This window comes from Lutra lutra, chromosome 4, assembly GCF_902655055.1.
Source record: "Lutra lutra chromosome 4, mLutLut1.2, whole genome shotgun sequence".
In the NCBI taxonomy this organism is placed as follows: Eukaryota; Metazoa; Chordata; class Mammalia; order Carnivora; family Mustelidae; genus Lutra; species Lutra lutra.
Window position 1 is genome coordinate 177,047,434 of NC_062281.1, and position 17,944 is coordinate 177,065,377.

Sequence of the window (17,944 nt, forward strand, 5' to 3'; positions counted from 1 at the left end):
CGGGAACAGGGGTGCGCCAAACAAAGGAAGTGATGTAAGATGTCGCTCACTGACGGGGGTGGGATTATGCGACCAGAGATTCGGAATTATCATTTTGATTGGTTGTTTTCTTGAGACACGGCCCTATCAGCCTCTCACCGCTCCGTGCTTCCGCTTGCGCCGCTTGTTTTGCCCTTAGGAAAAATGGCCGCGGAGGCTTCCAGCCCCATCGGAAGCGGAGTGCGCGTTTTCACAAGCATGGCCCGAGAAGACAGGAAAAAGCATAAAGTTCGTGAGCATTGATTGGCTGAAGCAAGAAGCGTTCTGGACGCTGATTGGCTCCATTGTTCGCGGGAAGGAGTTTGTGGCATCAGCGGGGAGTGGATTTAACACTGTGGCCGCAGCAGGGTTCTGAGGAGTTGGACGAACCCGCCAGACAGGCGTCTTCTGGACTTCTTTCCTGAGGGAGTCGGGACCAAGATGTGGTTTAGTGAGTATGGGAGTCACAAGGAGGATTTAGCAAGAGGGCAGGGGTCGGAGAGGCTTGCGGCGGTTCGAGTGGGGGAGGGACGGGGTGGTGAAGGGGTGGGGGGCCGGGGTTAAGGTGGTGAGGGAGATTAGGGCTATGCTGGGAGTGGTTGGCGGTGGGGTGAAGTCTGAGGGGGCCTGTGGGGTGTTCTGAGGCTTGGAAAGCGGCACCGGCATTGATACTGTTGTTTAAAACCAGATGCATCTGAAAGCTACAGCAGCTCCTCCTTCGGCGGAGCGGGCGGCTACACGCAGTCCCCCGGGGGCTTCGGATCGCCGACACCTTCGCAGGCTGAAAAGAAATCAGTAGGTTGAAAGAGTATTCCGTTTTATTTCATTCTGTTCTGAAGTTCCTAACTCGTCCCTGAGAGAAAATTTATGCGGCGAAAGATGTCAAACATGAACTGATTGGATAATTACCAGTTACTGCCTTACCGAATCTTAGAATTAAGTGCTGTAAGTTTAAAAAAAGGACATTTCTCCTACTTTCACTTCCAACATTGCATTGGCTTTATTCTGAAATTTGCCAATATAGCTAATGAATGAGTCTTGTGGAAAAACGGCTTTTGTTACTAGCCTATTTTGCATTCTTCATGTATTCGAAATTCTTTTTTTTTTTTTTAATTAAATGTAATGAGGTGATAAAAAGCGGTGGGAAGAGCATGGTCTTGGAAGTCAGGTATATCTGTGTTCTACCATTACTCTGACACATAGGGTTTCGTTGGACAAATTTCTTAACATCAGGAATCAAATGAGATTGTTAATACATACCTTATAAAGTTGTTATGAGACTGAATATTCTAATATATAGTATATATAAAGTGCCTGCCCTGTAGTCACTTTCAATAAATAGTCCCAGGTTTTATTTTTTAAGTTTGTATTTATTTAAGTAATCTCTACACCGGACGTGGGTCTTGGACTCAGAACCCCGAGATCAGCTCACATCCTCTTCTGACTGAGCCAGCCAGACACCCCCGGTCCCAGATATTTTTGTTAAAAAGAACATGAGTGTTGGAACCAGGATAGATAGTGTCTGGAATCAGCTTTTAAGTGGCAGTATCTTTAGTGCGGCGACTTGAACCTTGTGGCCCTTAGTTTTTCTCATCAGATAATGGTACTGGTACTACTTATATCACACTGGTGCTGAGAATTGATAAATAAGGTAATGTAATGTATAGGAAAGTTACTTGTTATTCACTCTTACAGAGTTGAGTTTGCATTTAACTGCTATTGATTTCATCTTTTAAAATTTTTTTTTTAAGATTTATTTATTTATTTGACAGACAGAAATCACAAGGAGGCAGAGAGGCAGGCAGAGAGAGAGGAGGAAGCAGGCTCCCCGCCGAGCAGAGAGCCGGATGTGGGGCTCGATCCCAGGACCCTGGGATCATGACCCGAGCCGAAGGCAGAGGCTTTAACCCACTGAGCCACCCAGGCGCCCCATGGTTTTCATCTTTTCTAAGCTTAACTGTTTTCTTCATGCCAGTCAGTAGAGTTTTCCTCAGGATCCCTAACTTGGGCACTGTATTAAGACAGCATTTCAGAGAGTGATGATGGTTATAAGCTGGAGACTCAACCTAGATCTTTTTGTTTTTAAATCTAGTCCCTTTTCCATAGTAAATTAGATAAATATGCTGTCTAAAAGATTTCCTGGGGGTGCGTGGGTGGCTCAGTGGGTTAAAGCCTCTGCCTTCGGCTAGGGTCGTGATCTCAGGGTCCTGGGATCGAGTCCCGCATTGGGCTTTCTGCTCCACGGGGAGCCTGCTTCCTCCTCTCTCTCTCTCTCTGCCTGCTTCTCTGCCTACTCAAATAAATAAATAAAATCTTTAAAGAAGGGACGCCTGGGTGGCTCAGTTGGTTAAGCAGCTGCCTTCGGCTCAGGTCATGATCCCAGCGTCCTGGGATCGAGTCCCACATCGGGCTCCTTGCTCGTCAGGGAACCTGCTTCTCCCTCTGCCTCTGCCTGACATTCTGTCTGCCTATGCTCGCTCTTGCTCTCTGACAAATAAATAAATAAAATCTTTAAAAAAAAAAAAAAATCTTTAAAGAAAAAAAAAAAACCAAAAACCTTCCAGCTTAATTGCCGCCTTTTGTGACTGTGCGCCGGTCTTTGGCATGGGCATACTTTATACCATCCTGGCAACACTCACCATTCAGAATTGGACTTCAGCAGAAGGAAATGTTGCAAGTATCGTGGACCTTCAGGGCAAAGCTGCGGCTGCTGAATCCATGAGTGCCAAGAGCCTGTTACGTTCCGTCTTACATGAAGAATAGCTGTTTGGTTGTTGATTTTTGACAAGAACTCTAATCTTTAATCCACCATGCCTTTTCTTCCTTGTGCTTATTTCCTAAATGAGTTTATGAGAGTGCATATTTACCCGTAGCCTGTAATGCCCGTGCCTTACTGTTTTTTTAGTGTTGATGTTTTCACACTTCAGGGTAGAGCCTGAATGCTACCTTTGAAAGTGCCAATACGTTTTTCTGGGATCCTATGTAGTGTGTCTCACTCTGTAGTGTATCAAGACCAGGTTTGTTATTTACATTTGTGCCTCCATTAGGTAGGAGTGTCTTGAGGGCAAATCCTATTCCATTTTTCTCATCTTTATGCCATGAGACCGGTCCTGGCCAATGGTAGGTGACAGTAAGAGTTTACACTGTTGTTAGGCTGCTTTTGAATGGGATTTCAGTGTCCTTGGGTAGACATCATCTACCCAACACATCGTGTCCTTTCCCTTTAGGACGTCCAGCATGGTCAATCCCTTATCCCATTTTCCCCAGGACTTCCATCTGATTGTCAGAACATCTGTCCTTAAGAAAACTCTACCTCAAACTTTTGTTATATTTTATCATGAGACATAGGGCAACTCCAAAGTTCTGTCTCTGGCCATTTCTCACACCCTTTCCAAATACCATCTCCTGTCATTTGTGAACTAAACAGCCAGCTCCAGCTTGCCTTTGTCCTAAAACTGGAGTATAAGTTTTGTCCCGGAAGCAGGTCATCCTTCCTTATGTTGTCCCCACTCTGGCCTGCTCATTTTAGTGAATCCATAGTGCCACCAAACTTAACCCATTGATCAAGAGCTTTGGAGTCAGACACCCAGTTTGAGTTCTGAAGTGTGGTATTTGTTAGCTATATGATCTTGGTTTCCATCTCTGTGAAGCAAGAGTGATGATATTCATTCTGAGGATTCAATGATAATGATGTATGTCAAGTGCTTGGCCCATGAAAGGTGACAGTGGGTGGTATTTTCTTAACTGAATTTATACATCTTTTCAGAGAGCTCGAGCCCAGCACATTGTACCCTGTACCATATCTCAGCTGCTCTCTGCCACTCTGGTTGATGAAATGTTCAAAATTGGGAATGTTGAGATTTCACAGGTAAGTAAAACAGTTTGTGGAAGAGCCCCTTCCACATGTGAAGAATGAAATAAAAGTTACTCATTTAAAAAGTACATGAATGTTGTTTTAGTTTCCAGGAAAACCCAACTTTTCTTTCCTTCTGATCTAGGTCACTATTGTGGGTATAATCAGACATGCAGAGAAGGCCCCAACCAACATTGTGTACAAAATAGATGACATGACAGCGGCGCCCATGGATGTTCGCCAGTGGGTTGACACAGACGTAAGCAGTTATTTTTGAATTTAGGGTGGGGCCACTTTGGGACTCAAGATGTTGGACTTTTTTACTCTTTTTAATTTCTTAGTATAAGAATAACTTATAAGCAAGACGTCAAAGGCAGAAACCCTAAAATGAAAGATTAACACATTTGAATTCATAAAAATTTTAAAATGTTCCAAACTTCACTATATATAAGCAAAGTTAAAAGGCAAGTGACAGGACACACTAGAATGTAAACTCTGTGAAAACAGGGTTTTGTTTTGTTTTTGTTTGTTTAGAGAAGGAAGGGGTGGTGGGACAGAGGCAGAAGGAGAGCGAGAATCTTAAGCAGGCTCCACGCAGGGCTCACTCTCACGACCCTGCGATCATGACCCGAGCCTAAATTAAGAGTGAGACACTTAACTGATTGAGCCACCCAGGCATCCTGCCATTTTTAATTTATTAGCATAGGAAAAAAAATGGCAGTGTCCACTTCTGATAAGAGTAGTAGCTATCAGGGGCACCTGGGTAGCTTGGTAGGTTGAGTGTCTGCCTTCGGCTCAGGTCATGATCCTAGGGTTCTGGGATTGAGCCCCACATTGGGCTCCCTGCTCAGCCGAGAGCCTGCTTCTCCCTTTCCCTCTGCCTGCCGCTCTGCCTACTTGAGCTCTCTATCTCTCTGTCAAGTGAATAAATAGAATCTAAAAATGTATATATATATATTCTTTAAAAAAAAAAAAAGTAGTAGCTACCACAGTGCCTCTAGCACTTAGCAGGGACTTAACTAAATATTTGTTGAATGATTTGTCATGTTTGTCAAGGGAATTGGATGCCATCCTACCTTGATGGTTTGAGTATAAATTGATTAAGCTACCTCAAAAATCAGCTAATGATCAAAATCATCCATCATAAGAATGTTGATCTAGCTCTTCTCTGCCAGAGGTTACGTTAAGGAAATAATTAAAGATGTGCGCAAAGGGACACCTAAGTGTCTCAGTTGTTTAAGCATCTGCCTTCAGCTCCAGTCATGATCTTAGGGTCCTGGGATCGAGTCCCACATCGGGCTGCTTGCTCAGTGGGAAGCCTGCTTCTCCCTCTGCCTGCTGCTGCCCCTGCTTGTGCTCTCTGGCAAATAAATACAATCTTTAAAAAATAATAATAATAAAAGATGTGTGCAAAGATTCAGTTGTAAGAGTGTTGATCATAGCATTGTTTATAATAATGAAAAATTAAGAACAGTTTCAGGGGTGCCTGGGTGGCTCAGTTGGTTAAGTGTTAGACTCTTGGTTTAGTCTTAGGTCTTGATCTCAGGGTTGTGAGTTTGAGCACTGAGTTGTACTCTGCACTTAGCAGGGAGTCTGCTTCCCTCACCCTCTCCATTTGCCCTTCCCCCACTTGAGTGTACTTTCTCTCTCAAATAAATCCTTTAAAAAAAAAAAAAAAGGATGCCTGGGTGGCTCAGTGGGTTAAAGCCTCTGCCTTCGGCTCAGGTCATGATCCCAGCATCCTGGGATCCTCAGCAGGGAGCCTGCTTCCTCCTCTCTGCCTGCCTCTCTGCCTACTTGTGATCTCTCTCTGTCAAATAAAGAACTAAAATCTTAAAAAAAAAAAAAAAAACCTAAAAAAAAACAATTTCAGGGGCACCCAGGTGGCTCAGTTGGTTAATTGTCTGCCTTTGGCTTAGGTCATAGTCCTGCAGTGCCGAGATCAAGCCCCATATCAGGCTCCCTGTGGGGAGTGTGCTTCTCCCTGTGCCCCTCACCTGGTTTGTGTTCTTTCTCTCTCTCTCAAACTCTCAAATAAATCTTTTAAAAACAATTATTATTTTTATTTTTTTTAAAGATTTTATTTATTTATTTGACAGACAGAGATCACAAGTAGGCAGAGAGGCAGGGAGAGAGAGGGAAGCAGGCGCACCGCTGAGCAGGGATCCCGATGCAGGTCTCTATCCCAGGACCCTGAGATCATGACCTGAGCCGAAGGCAGAGGCTTTAACCCACTGAGCCACCCAGGCGCCCCAACAATAATTATTTTTAAAAAACAATTTCAAAATGCAAGCAATAGGGCCCTACTAAACCGTGGTATATTTATGATATATAATAGGTGATACAGAAATGTGTAACTGTCATGAAGTGTTTACCATAAACTTGAGAGCAAAAGAGCATATTACAAGATGGTATACGTGGTATGACCCCATTTTTGTAAAGCAACATGTATGTGAGTATCTGTGTAAACATGGAGATAAACTAAAAGGAAATCTATACTTTTTATCCTTTTTATTTTTAATTGGGTAAAAGACCTCTTGGTTTTTTAAATATATTTTTTAATATTTTATATATTTATTTGACAGACAGAGATCACAAGTAGGCAGAGAGGCAGGCAGAGAGAGAGAGAGGGAAGCAGGCTCCCCACTGAGCAGAGAGCCGGTTGCGGGGTTTGATCCCAGGACTCTGAGATCATGACCTGAGCCAAAGGCAGGCTTAACCCACTGTGCCACCCAGGCACCCTGGTTTTTTATATTTTAAAAATACATTCATTATAGAAAATTTAGATCATAAATACTTTGTATACTATTTCACTTAAAAAGCACAAGTTGTCTATGGAGAAATAACTAGGTAGTTCTGCATTCTTTAATTTTTGCTTCTTGGAAAAATATGGAATAATTCATTCAATAATTATTACTGGAGTACCAATTTTGAACCAGACTGTGCTTGGTCCCTTGTATACAAAGAATGAGAAAGACCCAATCCTTGACATCAAGTGGGGAGGTAGATACTATAATGCCTAATACTATATGAGCAAACAAAATGTACCATGCTTACTTATAAAACATTTAAAAGTCACCTGAAATCCCACATTCCAGAGAGGACAATTAATTGTTCTAACAGGTTTTGGTAAATATCTTTTCATATATTTCTGTCTGTGTATCTGTACATAGAAATGTATGCAGTCTTACATAAAGGATAAGATGATATATAATTATATATATATGAACATATATTTTTTTCTTTAAGATTTTATTTTTAAGTAATCTCTACACCCAACATGGGGCTTGAATTTACAACCCCGAGATCAAGAGCAGCATGCTCCACCGACTGAGCCAGCCAGGCACCCTTATACTTAAACTTTTTTTTTTTTTTTTAAGATTTTATTTATTTATTTGAGAGAAAGAGAGCATGGCAGGGGAGGGACAAAGGGAGAGGCAGACTCCCCACTAAGCAGGGAGCCCAACCCGGGGCTCAATCCCAGGACCACAAGATCATGACCTGAGCTGAAGGCAGATGCTTAACAACTGAGTCACCCAGGCGCCCCTATACTTAAACATTTTATGATCAGAAAAGAACTTTAAGACTTAGTTAATACATATTTGTTATAAATCATATGTATGTATTTTAGAAAACTCAAAAAGACATGTTAAAATTAACGATAATCATCCTAGTTAACCATTGTTAACATTCTGGTGTGTCTTTTCCTCCACAAGGGAAATCAGCTTTTTTTCCCACGTGCCACCACAACTGGTCTTCTCTGACAATAAATAGAAATCTACATTATGAATTGCAATGGTGTGAAGTATCCCATTGTATGAATGCATGACTTGTTGGTTATTTAGGTTGTTTTCAGTTTTTTAGTATTTTAGACTATGCCATATGAATATTTATTTTCTAAATATTAGAAAGGCTAAAATTTTTAAAAAATTTTATTAAGTAATCTCTACACCCACTGTGGGGCTCAAACTCAAGACCCTCAGATCAAGAGCTGCATTTAAAGGTAAATCTTGGGGCACCCGGGTGGCTCAGTCGGTTAAGCATCTGCCCGGAGGCAGGTCATGATCTCAGGGTCCTAGGATTGAGCCCTGCATTGGGATCCCTGTGCAGCGGGGAGCCTGCTTTGCCCTCTGCCCCTCCCCTTGCTTCGGTGTGTGCGCTCCCTCTCTCTAACAAATAAAATCTTTAAAAATAAATAAATAAATACATCTAAATCCTAATGCAGATTCTTAATTATTTCCTTAAAATCCTAAATGTTGAATTGCTATGCTGATAAGTAGATCCACTGGAAAATTTTGTGCCCAACAGCAGTGAATAAGAGTACATACTTGTTTGCTTTTTGGGGGGGGGGCTATTTATTTGTCAGAGGGAGAGAACGCACAAGCAAGGGGGAGCAGCAGGCAGAGGGACAGGGAGAACCAGACTCCCGCCAAGCAGGGAGCCAGATATGGAACTCGATCCCAGAACCCTGGGATCATGACCCAAGCCAAAGGTAGATGCTTAACTGTCTGAGCCACCCATGCGCCCACTTGTTTGCTTTTTTGATGATGTATGTGACATAGAACTTTGGAACTGGCAATTATTATTAGAGGTCTTTTTATTCTAATGCCTGATTTTCTAAAAAGGTAAATTCTAAAAGGCAAACTAGTTAGTGCCACGTGAGGATCCGTTAGCACTCTTACTTTATAATGCTCTCTTTCTGTACATAATTTAGGAGGTTATTTTGTTTTTTTAGCAGTTTTAAAGTCTTACCAACATCCCTAAAACCTTCATGTGATATGTTTTTTTTCTTTCAGGATGCCAGCAGTGAAAACACAGTGGTTCCTCCAGAGACATATGTGAAAGTGGCTGGACATCTGAGATCTTTTCAGGTGAAGTAAGAAAAAATGATAGTTAAGTTATATTTGCATGAAGCAGTTTCTGGACTCATGCCTGAGTTTAGGATACTTAAGATTGAACCAAGTCTTTCTGTTAAATGGGAATTAGATTGAAATTACTTCACTAGTCTCTTCAAAGAGAAATAACAGGTGTTTTAGCTTAATATAAAACTAATAGAGTTAGTTCTGTTAGTTCTGACTCAGTCAGAAGAGCATGCAACTCTTGATTTCCATGTTGAGTTCAAGCCCCACGTTCAGTGGAAAAATCACTTAAAAATAAAATCTTTAAACACACACACACACAACTAATAGAATGGTAGAGAAAGAACAGGATCCCTCCCTATAATTGCCATCCACGGCATCCACTCAGGGATAAAAGGGAGGACACCGGATTTGGAGTCAGGAGACTACTCTGCTTGGTTGTGTAACCTTGGGCAAGTTTTTGAACAACTCTGAGCTGGTTTTGTTTTTTCCTCCCATTAATGACTATATTAGGATTAACCTCAAGTTAAAAATTTTAAGTATATAACACATTTTTTCCATATTGGCAGAATATCATAACCAAGACAAATGCCATAGTGTTTTGACCTAAGGTTGATTTGAATGTGCTTGTCCTTTATTCACGTTTTCCCCTTTATTTTACTAGAACAAAAAAAGCCTTGTAGCCTTTAAGATCATGCCTCTGGAGGATATGAATGAGTTCACCACCCACATTCTGGAAGTTGTCAATGCACACATGATCCTAAGCAAAGCTAACAGCCAGGTGAGCAACTTTACTCTCAGAATTTTTTCTCTTCTCTGGAAAAACATAGACAGCTTCTGTGCTCTGGCTTCTATTTTCTTGATGTTTTGAAGGTTGAGCCAGAAGAAAGGCCTCACTCAGTCCTCAGAGCATTTTCTTCATGAGCTTTGCCATGTTATTTTATTCCAAAGGAAGCACTCCTTTTTCTCTCAGAATTCCAAGTTCCTCTAACCCCACTGACTTGGAAGGCCAAAGCCTAAGACAGCCTTCACATGTAGACACGTAACTAACTGTAGGCTGAGTGCTTGGCTCCAGGATTGTATTCAGAGAAATATCCCAACATGGACAGCATTTTACTGCTTTTCTTTTAACCTGTTGGCTAAATAGGAAAAATTATGCACCATTATTTTGTCCCTGAAGTTATCTTTCCTGCTTCATATTGAAAATTTTCAACATTATTTTCTACCGTGTAAATTCCTTTTGACCAGTCCCTCTAGGGCCACACAGAGGGTTTATTCTTATGTTAGAATGTCCTTAGATTGGGGTGCCTGGCTGGCTCAGTTGATATGGTAGAGCATGTCACTCTTGAGCTCCGGAGTGTGAATTCAAGCCCCATGTTGGATGTGGAGCCCACTTTTAAAAAAAAGGCAAAAAAAAGTCCTTAGATGATTCTGGTGCCCAGGTGAAGGATTATTGGTTACAGAGTAGGAAAGTGTAGAAAACCCATGAGCCGCTAAGGATGCTATTGCATCCTGTTCTGTGCCATTTTGGTAAGCACTGGGGATACAGAGAAATCCATTCATTTATTCATTCCTTTGAGAAATATTTATTGAGCCTGATGTGTACCAATCATTCTTCTAGGCTCTTAGAAGGTTTCAACAAGGGAGTGACATGGTCTGAGATATCTTTTAAAAAATTCACTTGGGCTGGGCTGCTATATGGAGCGTAGATGATGAGGCACCAGGAATAACTGCAGAATTAATCTGGGAATGGTAGCAGCAGCGGGGGTAAGGAGTGGTTGGCAGATGTAATTTGAAGGTAGAGCTGACAGGACTTCTCGGTGGGTTACATATAGGATATAAAGAGGAAGGATTCAAAAATGACTTTGGAAAAAACAAAAAACAAAAATGACTTTGGGGCTTGAGCAACTAACTGAAGCTAACACATTTGGAGGGTAAAATCCAGAGTTCTGTTGGGACTTGCCAAGTGTGAGGTACCAGGTAGATACCCAAGTGGAGAACAGAATGGATGGTTGAATATGTAGAGGGGGATCCAAGGGAGAGGTCGGGGCTAAAGGTGGAAATTCGGGAGTCATCATGTAGGTGATATTTATTTATTTATTTATTTATTTATTTATTTATTAATTAAAGATTTTTTATTTATTTATTTGACAGAGAGAGATCACAAGTAGACAGAGAGGCAAGCAGAGAGAGAGAGAGGAGGAAGCAGGCTCCCTGCCGAGCAGAGAGCCCGATTCGGGACTCGATCCCAGGACCCTGAGATCATGACCTGAGCCGAAGGCAGTGGCTTAACCCACTGAGCCACCCAGGCGCCCATGTAGGTGATATTTAAAGCCTCGGATGAGATGAGATAACTGGGAGTTAAGAGGTCAGAGACCTGAGCTCTGGGACACACTAACCTTTAGAAGTCTAGAGTAGAACAGAAGCCAGTGGAAGTAAAAAAAAATTGCCAGTTAGGCAGGAGGAAACCAGGAAATGTCATTCTGTAGAATATTCTGAAAAGACTATTTTAGGAAGGAGGGGGTGATGATCAACTGTAGAATACGGCCTTGAAGTCAAGGCAGGTGATGAAAGACGTCTGCCACTGGATTTGGAAACCTGGATCTTCACAAGGGAGGCTTCGGTAGAGGATGTGGGAAGTGGGTTAAAAAGAACAGAATTTGGGGCGCCTGGGTGGCTCAGTTGTTAAGTGTCCGCCTTTGGCTCAGGTCATGATCCTGGGGTCCTGGGATAGAGCCCCACATCGGGCTCTCTGCTTAGTGGGAAGCCTGCTTCTCCCTCTCCCACTCCTCCAGCTTGCGTTCCCTCTCTCACTGTGACACTCTCTCTCTGTCAAATAAGTAAATAATGTTTAAAAAAGCAAAGAAAAAGAACAGAACTAGGTAGAAAGTTTAGAGTGTTTATTTTATTGCCATACTTAATGACATATACGTGTATGGATCACATATTTCATAAAAGTGATTTATAAAGTGAGAATGGATGATGAGGAAGTGGAAACCAGGCACAAAGACAGTTACATTGAGGAGTAAATAAAACACTCTTTCCTGCAAAGAGTTCGTATTTGAGCAGTGGAGATTCAGATCGCCTCGGCAGTGATGGCAGGATAAGTGGCAAGCACAGGGTACCGTGGAACCACAGCAAAGGGTTTCTCATCCTGACCTGGACATCAAGAAAGACCCCTTGGAGGAGGTGATGCCTAAACCAAGTCCTGAAAGATACGTGAGGTGTGGGGTTACCTGAAGCAGGACCCGAGGCCCTTTCAGCAGAGTATTTGGGTAAGAACTAGCCTTCAGTTCAGTATTACTGGATCATAAGATGTAAGACTTCTGTTTTATCAGCAGGCAGCGTGAAGGTATCTAGCTTGAAAACAAGAGACCATGACTGGTTTTTATTTATTACCTCAAAGCAATAGGCATTTAATGAGCATTTATTGAATGAATGCGTCTCCTCACTCGGTGGGATTTCTCCTAACAAGTTTCTGCAGTGCTTTTATATATGTTTTGGGTAGTTACATTTCACGTTCTATCATCCTTATTTATTCAGTTCAGTGGATAAAACATTGAGCACCGGTTGCACCAGGCACTGTAAAAATGGAGGGGCTTGTGGCAGAAAGTGCCAGGCGAACAGTGTGCTGGCTGCTGTGAGAGGGAATGGGCCAAATGTTTGAGAGCTGAGGAGGAAGAACTTGGCTGACTTGGCTTGGGGCATGTTGGAAAGCTTTGCAAAGGCAGTAGCGATTAAGTTGGGCTTTGCCAGATGGGAAGTCAGTGTTTACCAGGCAGGTGAGGGGAGGAGCATTCCAGACAGGGAACAACATGTTCGGGGCAGAGGCATGTTTGTAGCTGTCAAGAAGTCCAGGTGCAGCTGGGGAGTAAAGTGTGTCAGGAAGGAACAGTCAAGAATAAAGTAGAGATCTTGACATCTGTGATGGGTCTTGACTGTCTAGGTGTATATTATTTTCACAGGCAGGGGGAGCCACCTGAAAGCTTTCCGACACAGGAGGGACATGATCTGAAGCTGTTACTGTTACCTGAAGTTGTGATCTGACGTAAAAACGGGAGTTGACTAGAGTAGGAGAGACTAGTGGCTGAGATGCCATCGGGAGGCCAGGGTGACAAGGATGGACTTGAGCTACACTGAACTTGTGTGATAGGCTGTGGTGACAGACTGGGAAGTGAGTGAATGGACTCAGGACTGAAGTCTACAGGATTGGGTTAGCTTTACTCACTGAGGTGGGATAGAGCAGGGCAAGCAGGTTTAGGGAGGGTCATAATCTTACTTTGGAGTGTGTGAGAGCACAAGGTGGATGTATCCAGTCCATGGCTGGGAACAAGAATTTGTGGCCCAGGAGAAGGTCTGGGGTGGAATCCTGGGGGATCTATCAGCATTTTGGGGGATAGGTAGAGAGAAAGGCTGGTGAGGGATGCTAAGAAGATAGTTTGAGAAGTAAGTGGAGAACCAGAAGAACTTGCCATCAAGAAACCTAGGGAGAGGTGGGTACATTTCAAGAGGAGTGTGGTCAGCGTGTCTTTCTGAGAGGTAGTGTTAGGACTGAAAGGGACTGTTGGGTATATTGGTTGAAAAGTCATTGGTAACTTCAGTGAGAACAGTTTCCAAGGTATATTCAGTAAGAGTGCAAATACAGTGGCTAGGGAGTGACTAAAAAGAAAGAAAATGGAAACAGGGATTATAATCTGTTATTAAAAAGAAGAACAGAGAGTGATGGGAACTGGTTGTTTTTTTTTTCCTCTTGTCATGCTTCATGCCTAGGTGACAGTAAATGCTTGAATTGGGGGGGGTGAGTGAAATGGGTGAACCCTTACCATGGTGAGCATCTGGTAATTTATAGAATTGTCAAATCACTATGTTGTACACCTGAAACTAACATATATAACACCGTGTGTCAATTATACTTCAATAATAAAATTTTTTTTAATAATAATAAAATCAGGAGCACGGTAGGAATTCCCCCAAATAAATAAATGAGTGAGCCAAGTGTATGTTTGAATAATAAAGCACCAAGGATATATACCATTATAGTAGATCTCCAGGTAATTTTCTTCTCGGTGCTATTTTTCCTCTGGTTCCCCTCAACAGCACAAAAACAAGAAGGAGCTAGGAGGTACCTTTCTGGATGATATTATGTGCTTCAGAGAATCACTTTATCTTCCTTGGAAAGACTCTTTAATGATGATAGTTGTTCCTTCCAGTGTAAGCAATTGTTTTTGGGAAAACCGCTTAAATTATTTTTGTGAGCTGCTTACTAACATGCTATAACACAATACAAGGACTGTATTTAAATTGGTAAATTTTCTAATGCTGTGAATTTCTTTCTTAATGCAGCCCCCAGCAGGAAGAGCACCTATCAGCAATCCAGGAATGGGTGAAACGGGGATCTTCGGTGGGAATAGCTCCATACCAGCAAATGGCCTCACTGTGGCCCAAAACCAGGTAAACACTGAGTGTCTCCAGAAATCCCAAGACACAAACCGTCTTAAATTTGTTACTAAGGATGTTAGACTCATCCTTGATGAGTCTAAGGCTGTCTAAGGACCTGACTCATTTCTTTCTTATCAAAGGACTCGGGTTTACATAAGGGAGATGATTTAGAGTAGTTGCTAAAATCTTTCTCCTTTGAATCTTCAGGTGCTGAATTTGATTAAGGCTTGTCCAAGACCTGAAGGACTGAACTTTCAGGATCTCAAGAACCAGCTCCAACACATGACTGTAGCCTCAATAAAGTGAGTATTTGGTTCCCATCAGCTGGGGCTCCAGAATTGTACCCATTTTACCTCACCAGGGTTTCCTCGTAATGAGAAGTTATTACACATAAAAATAAAACTGTCAGCTGCCATCTTTTTGACATAAGGGGAGTTGTTCCATCATGGAAAGATAGAAAAAGGACTCACAAAGGTGACGCTACCCATCACATCACCGATTCACTTGTTATTTAACAAATAGTGATTCCCATTATGTGCAGGGGATATAATTTTGAGCAAAATTGACCGGATAAAATTTGACCTCTTGTGGAATTCCATTTGGAGGAGTAAGAGCCTTAGCTCCTGGTCCTCAGACGTATGGGCCCATTGGTGTTACTATTTCCACTGTGGAGATGTGCATTTGGCCCTCTGGACCTGAAACTATCGGTCCTTCAAGCATCCTTCTGATTCCATGTTAGACAAGCTGCTTCCTGATTCCGATGAACCAATCAAACAAGCTGAGTATTTTGGTGCCTTTGATAGTTACTTGTTACTGTAAATCTGTTGATATTCTAGGTTTACATAGAAAAGAAAGGCTTAGGTGTAATTTCATTTCCTGTTTTATAAAATGAAAAAGTTAATTCCTATCTCAGAGTTCCAGTGATGAAGAGGTACAGAAACACTGTCACAAAGGGGCGCCTGGGTGGCTCAGTGGGTTAAAGCCTCTGCCTTCAGCTCAGATCATGATCCCAGGGTCCTGGGATTGAGCCCCGAGTCGGGGTCTCTGCTCGGCGGGGAGCCTGCTTCCTCCTTTCTCTCTGCCTGTCTCTCTGCCTACTTGTGATCTCTCTTCATCTGTGTCAAATAAATAAATAAAATCTTAAAAAAAAAAACACTGTCACATAGTAGTTGCTCTATTACTGTTAGTAAACATTTTATTTATTTTTTTTTTTTAAAGAATTTATTTATTTGACAGAGAGAGATCACAAGTAGACGGAGAGGCAGGCAGAGAGAGAGAGAGAGGGAAGCAGGCTTCTTGCTGAGCAGAGAGCCCAATGTGGGACTCGATCCCAGGACCCTGAGATCATGACCTGAGCCGAAGGCAGCAGCTTAACCCACTGAGCCACCCAGGCGCCCCTGTTAGTAAACATTTTAGTAGTAGTTAGAAAACAGTTACTGTTAGCAAACATTATTAAATATGTTACACTGATCTTGAGGGTCTCGAAGGGTTTGAAGGCATCCTCCCATTTCTGGAAAAGATCTTTCTTAATGTCCTGCAACTTTGCTTCCCGGAGGGTTGGTGGGTGGGTAGGGAGAAGGAACTTTGAAAAATAGCTGTTTATGTTACGAGTTCCATGTGCAAGCTGGCTGCATTTTTATTTTTTTTATTTTTTTTTTTAAGATTTTATTTATTTATTTGACAGAGAGAGATCAGAAGTAGGCAGAGAGGCAGGCAGAGAGAGAGGGGGAAGCAGGCTCCCAGCCAAGCAGAGAGCCCGATGCGGAACTCGATCCCAGGACCCTGAGATCATGACCTGAGCCGAAGGCAGAGGCTTAATTCATTGAGCCACCCAGGCGCCCAGGACTGCATTTTTAGATTATCGTTTTCATTTGCTTAGCCTGGCATTTGAATTTGGCTCTATTTTCTTGCCTTTACACAGTCTGGGAGGAGGGTCCAAGGCAGCTCTAATAATCAGTGTCTCCGCGCATGATCTCACTTTTGCAGTTTTACTGCCTCTTCCTGGAAGAGCCCTCTGAGCAAAATGGCTGTGACTTCTTAGCTAAGGTAGAAAGCGGAGAGTGAGCAAAATCTGTGGTTGCCCATATCCAGAAGTCAGTTTCCTTTCTTCTTTGTCAGTTTGAAAATGAGCCTTTTTCCCCCTTTGTTTCTTTCTAGGCAAGCTGTGGATTTTCTCAGCAACGAGGGACACATCTATTCCACTGTGGACGATGATCATTTTAAATCCACAGATGCAGACTAACTGGATCTAATTGAGTTCCCGGGGCATTTTCCAGCTGGACCTGTTCTCATAGTATGTTTTCCCCACTGTGCATGTTTGGCCAGTTGGCTTCTAGGGAGTAGGTTTCATCTAGAAAGGGTCTCACTTAGCATCCTTTTGAAACTTGCTACTCTTCTGGCTTTTAGTTTGTGGTTATTTTTGTTTCTTGAAGCTCAATTTTGGACAGTTGATAAGAATGTAAACCTGGGTGGACTTTCTTAAAGAAGTTACAGATGGGGGCGCCTGGGTGGCTCAGTCTGTTAAGCGTCTGCCTTCAGCTCGGGTCATGATGCCAGGTCCTGGGATCAAGCCCCAAGTCAGGCAGGGGTCTGCTTCTCCCTCTGTCCCTACGCCTGCTTATGCTCTCTCTCCCTTTGAGATAAGTAGATAAAATCTTTTAAAAACGAAGTTATAGATCAGCTGTTTACAACATCAGCACAGATGGAAGTGGAAGAAACATGCTACCAAGGGAGTTGGGTGGTACTACTTACAGGATACGCAGGAGTTTCTGCTCCTGTAATGTTTCCTGTGGAGAGAAGATGAGCAGGCCTGGGGCCTTCAGCAGGGAGCTAGCCAAGAAACCCACTAACCTCTGCCTGGTTTGGTTCCCACCCTTTGGTTGGTTATGGTGTTATTTTCAGAATTGCACTTTCCTTTACCTGTCATGACTGCTTCCAAAAGTGTGTTTTTATGAACACGAAGTTCTGTGGTGGCCTCATGAGGGTAGAGGGGAGAAAGACGTTTGCTCGATTTTGTACCAAATAAGTACATCAGTATGTTTAATAATAAAAGCTCTGTTGTAGAATTTGTGAAGATGTTATTTTTCTTCCTAGGATGGTATAATTACTACTTTATCTAACATGTGTAGCATAGCTTGATTTGGGTTTGAAATATCCTGGCTTTCCCCTTTTAGTTAGGATCTTGCGCAGGCTCTGTCAGTTCTGAGGGCCTCCCATTTCCTTATTTACGAAGACAGCTGTATCATTTCCTCATAGTTGGGAAAATTGAGTAAAATAATGTGTTGGGAAAATTGAGTAAAATAATGTTTGCAAAGCATCTAGCCTTGCCATTGGTAGAGGTTATAAAGTGGACCTTAATCTTACTCTAGCAATATGTGGTCACGTAACTGAATTGGTAATATACCATTTGACCTCAAAATGAGACTAAGGGCGTCTGTGTGGCTCAGGTGGTTAAGCACCTGGCTTCTTTTTTTTTTTTTTTTTAAGATTTTATTTATTTATTTGACAGACAGAGACCACAAGTATGCAGAGAGGCAGGCAGAGAGAGGAGGAAGCAGGCTCCCTGCTGAGCAGAGAGCCCGATGCGGGGCTCGATCCCAGGACTCTGGGATCATGACCTGAGCGAAGGCAGAGGCTTTAACCCACTGAGCCACCCAGGCGCTCCAGGCACCTGGCTTCTATTCAGGTTATGATCCCAGGGTCCTGGGATCAAGCCCCAAGTTGGGCGTCCTGCTCAGCGGGGAGCCTGCCTCTCCCTCTCCTTTCTCCCTCCGCC

The 17,944-nt window shown here is 42.7% G+C and overlaps 1 protein-coding gene across 2 annotated transcripts; it reads left to right on the plus strand.

Annotated features, from left to right (window-relative positions):
- The first annotated feature begins 250 nt into the window (after window positions 1-250).
- On the plus strand, window positions 251-17,234 carry RPA2 (replication protein A2). Of its 2 annotated transcripts, XM_047727877.1 has the most exons (9): window positions 275-469; window positions 707-813; window positions 3,785-3,886; window positions 4,017-4,130; window positions 8,668-8,742; window positions 9,395-9,511; window positions 14,074-14,181; window positions 14,377-14,471; window positions 16,327-17,234. In XM_047727877.1, the coding sequence occupies exons 1-9, from the start codon at window positions 460-462 to the stop codon at window positions 16,409-16,411; spliced, it is 813 nt and encodes a 270-aa protein (XP_047583833.1). In that variant the 5' UTR covers window positions 275-459; the 3' UTR covers window positions 16,412-17,234. The 2 variants fall into 2 exon arrangements, with proteins under 2 accessions (XP_047583835.1, XP_047583833.1); XM_047727879.1 differs by lacking the exon at window positions 9,395-9,511 and having other exon boundaries at window positions 251-469.
- Window positions 17,235-17,944: the final 710 nt, after the last annotated feature.

What these genes read in the sequence shown, in the direction of transcription:
- RPA2 (XM_047727877.1), top strand. An exon ending in GGAATGTTGAGATTTCACAG is followed by an intron (nt 3,887 to 4,016) that starts GTAAGTAAAACA and finishes CTTCTGATCTAG; the next exon opens with GTCACTATTGTGGGTATAAT. An exon ending in GCCAGTGGGTTGACACAGAC is followed by an intron (nt 4,131 to 8,667) that starts GTAAGCAGTTAT and finishes TTTTTCTTTCAG; the next exon opens with GATGCCAGCAGTGAAAACAC.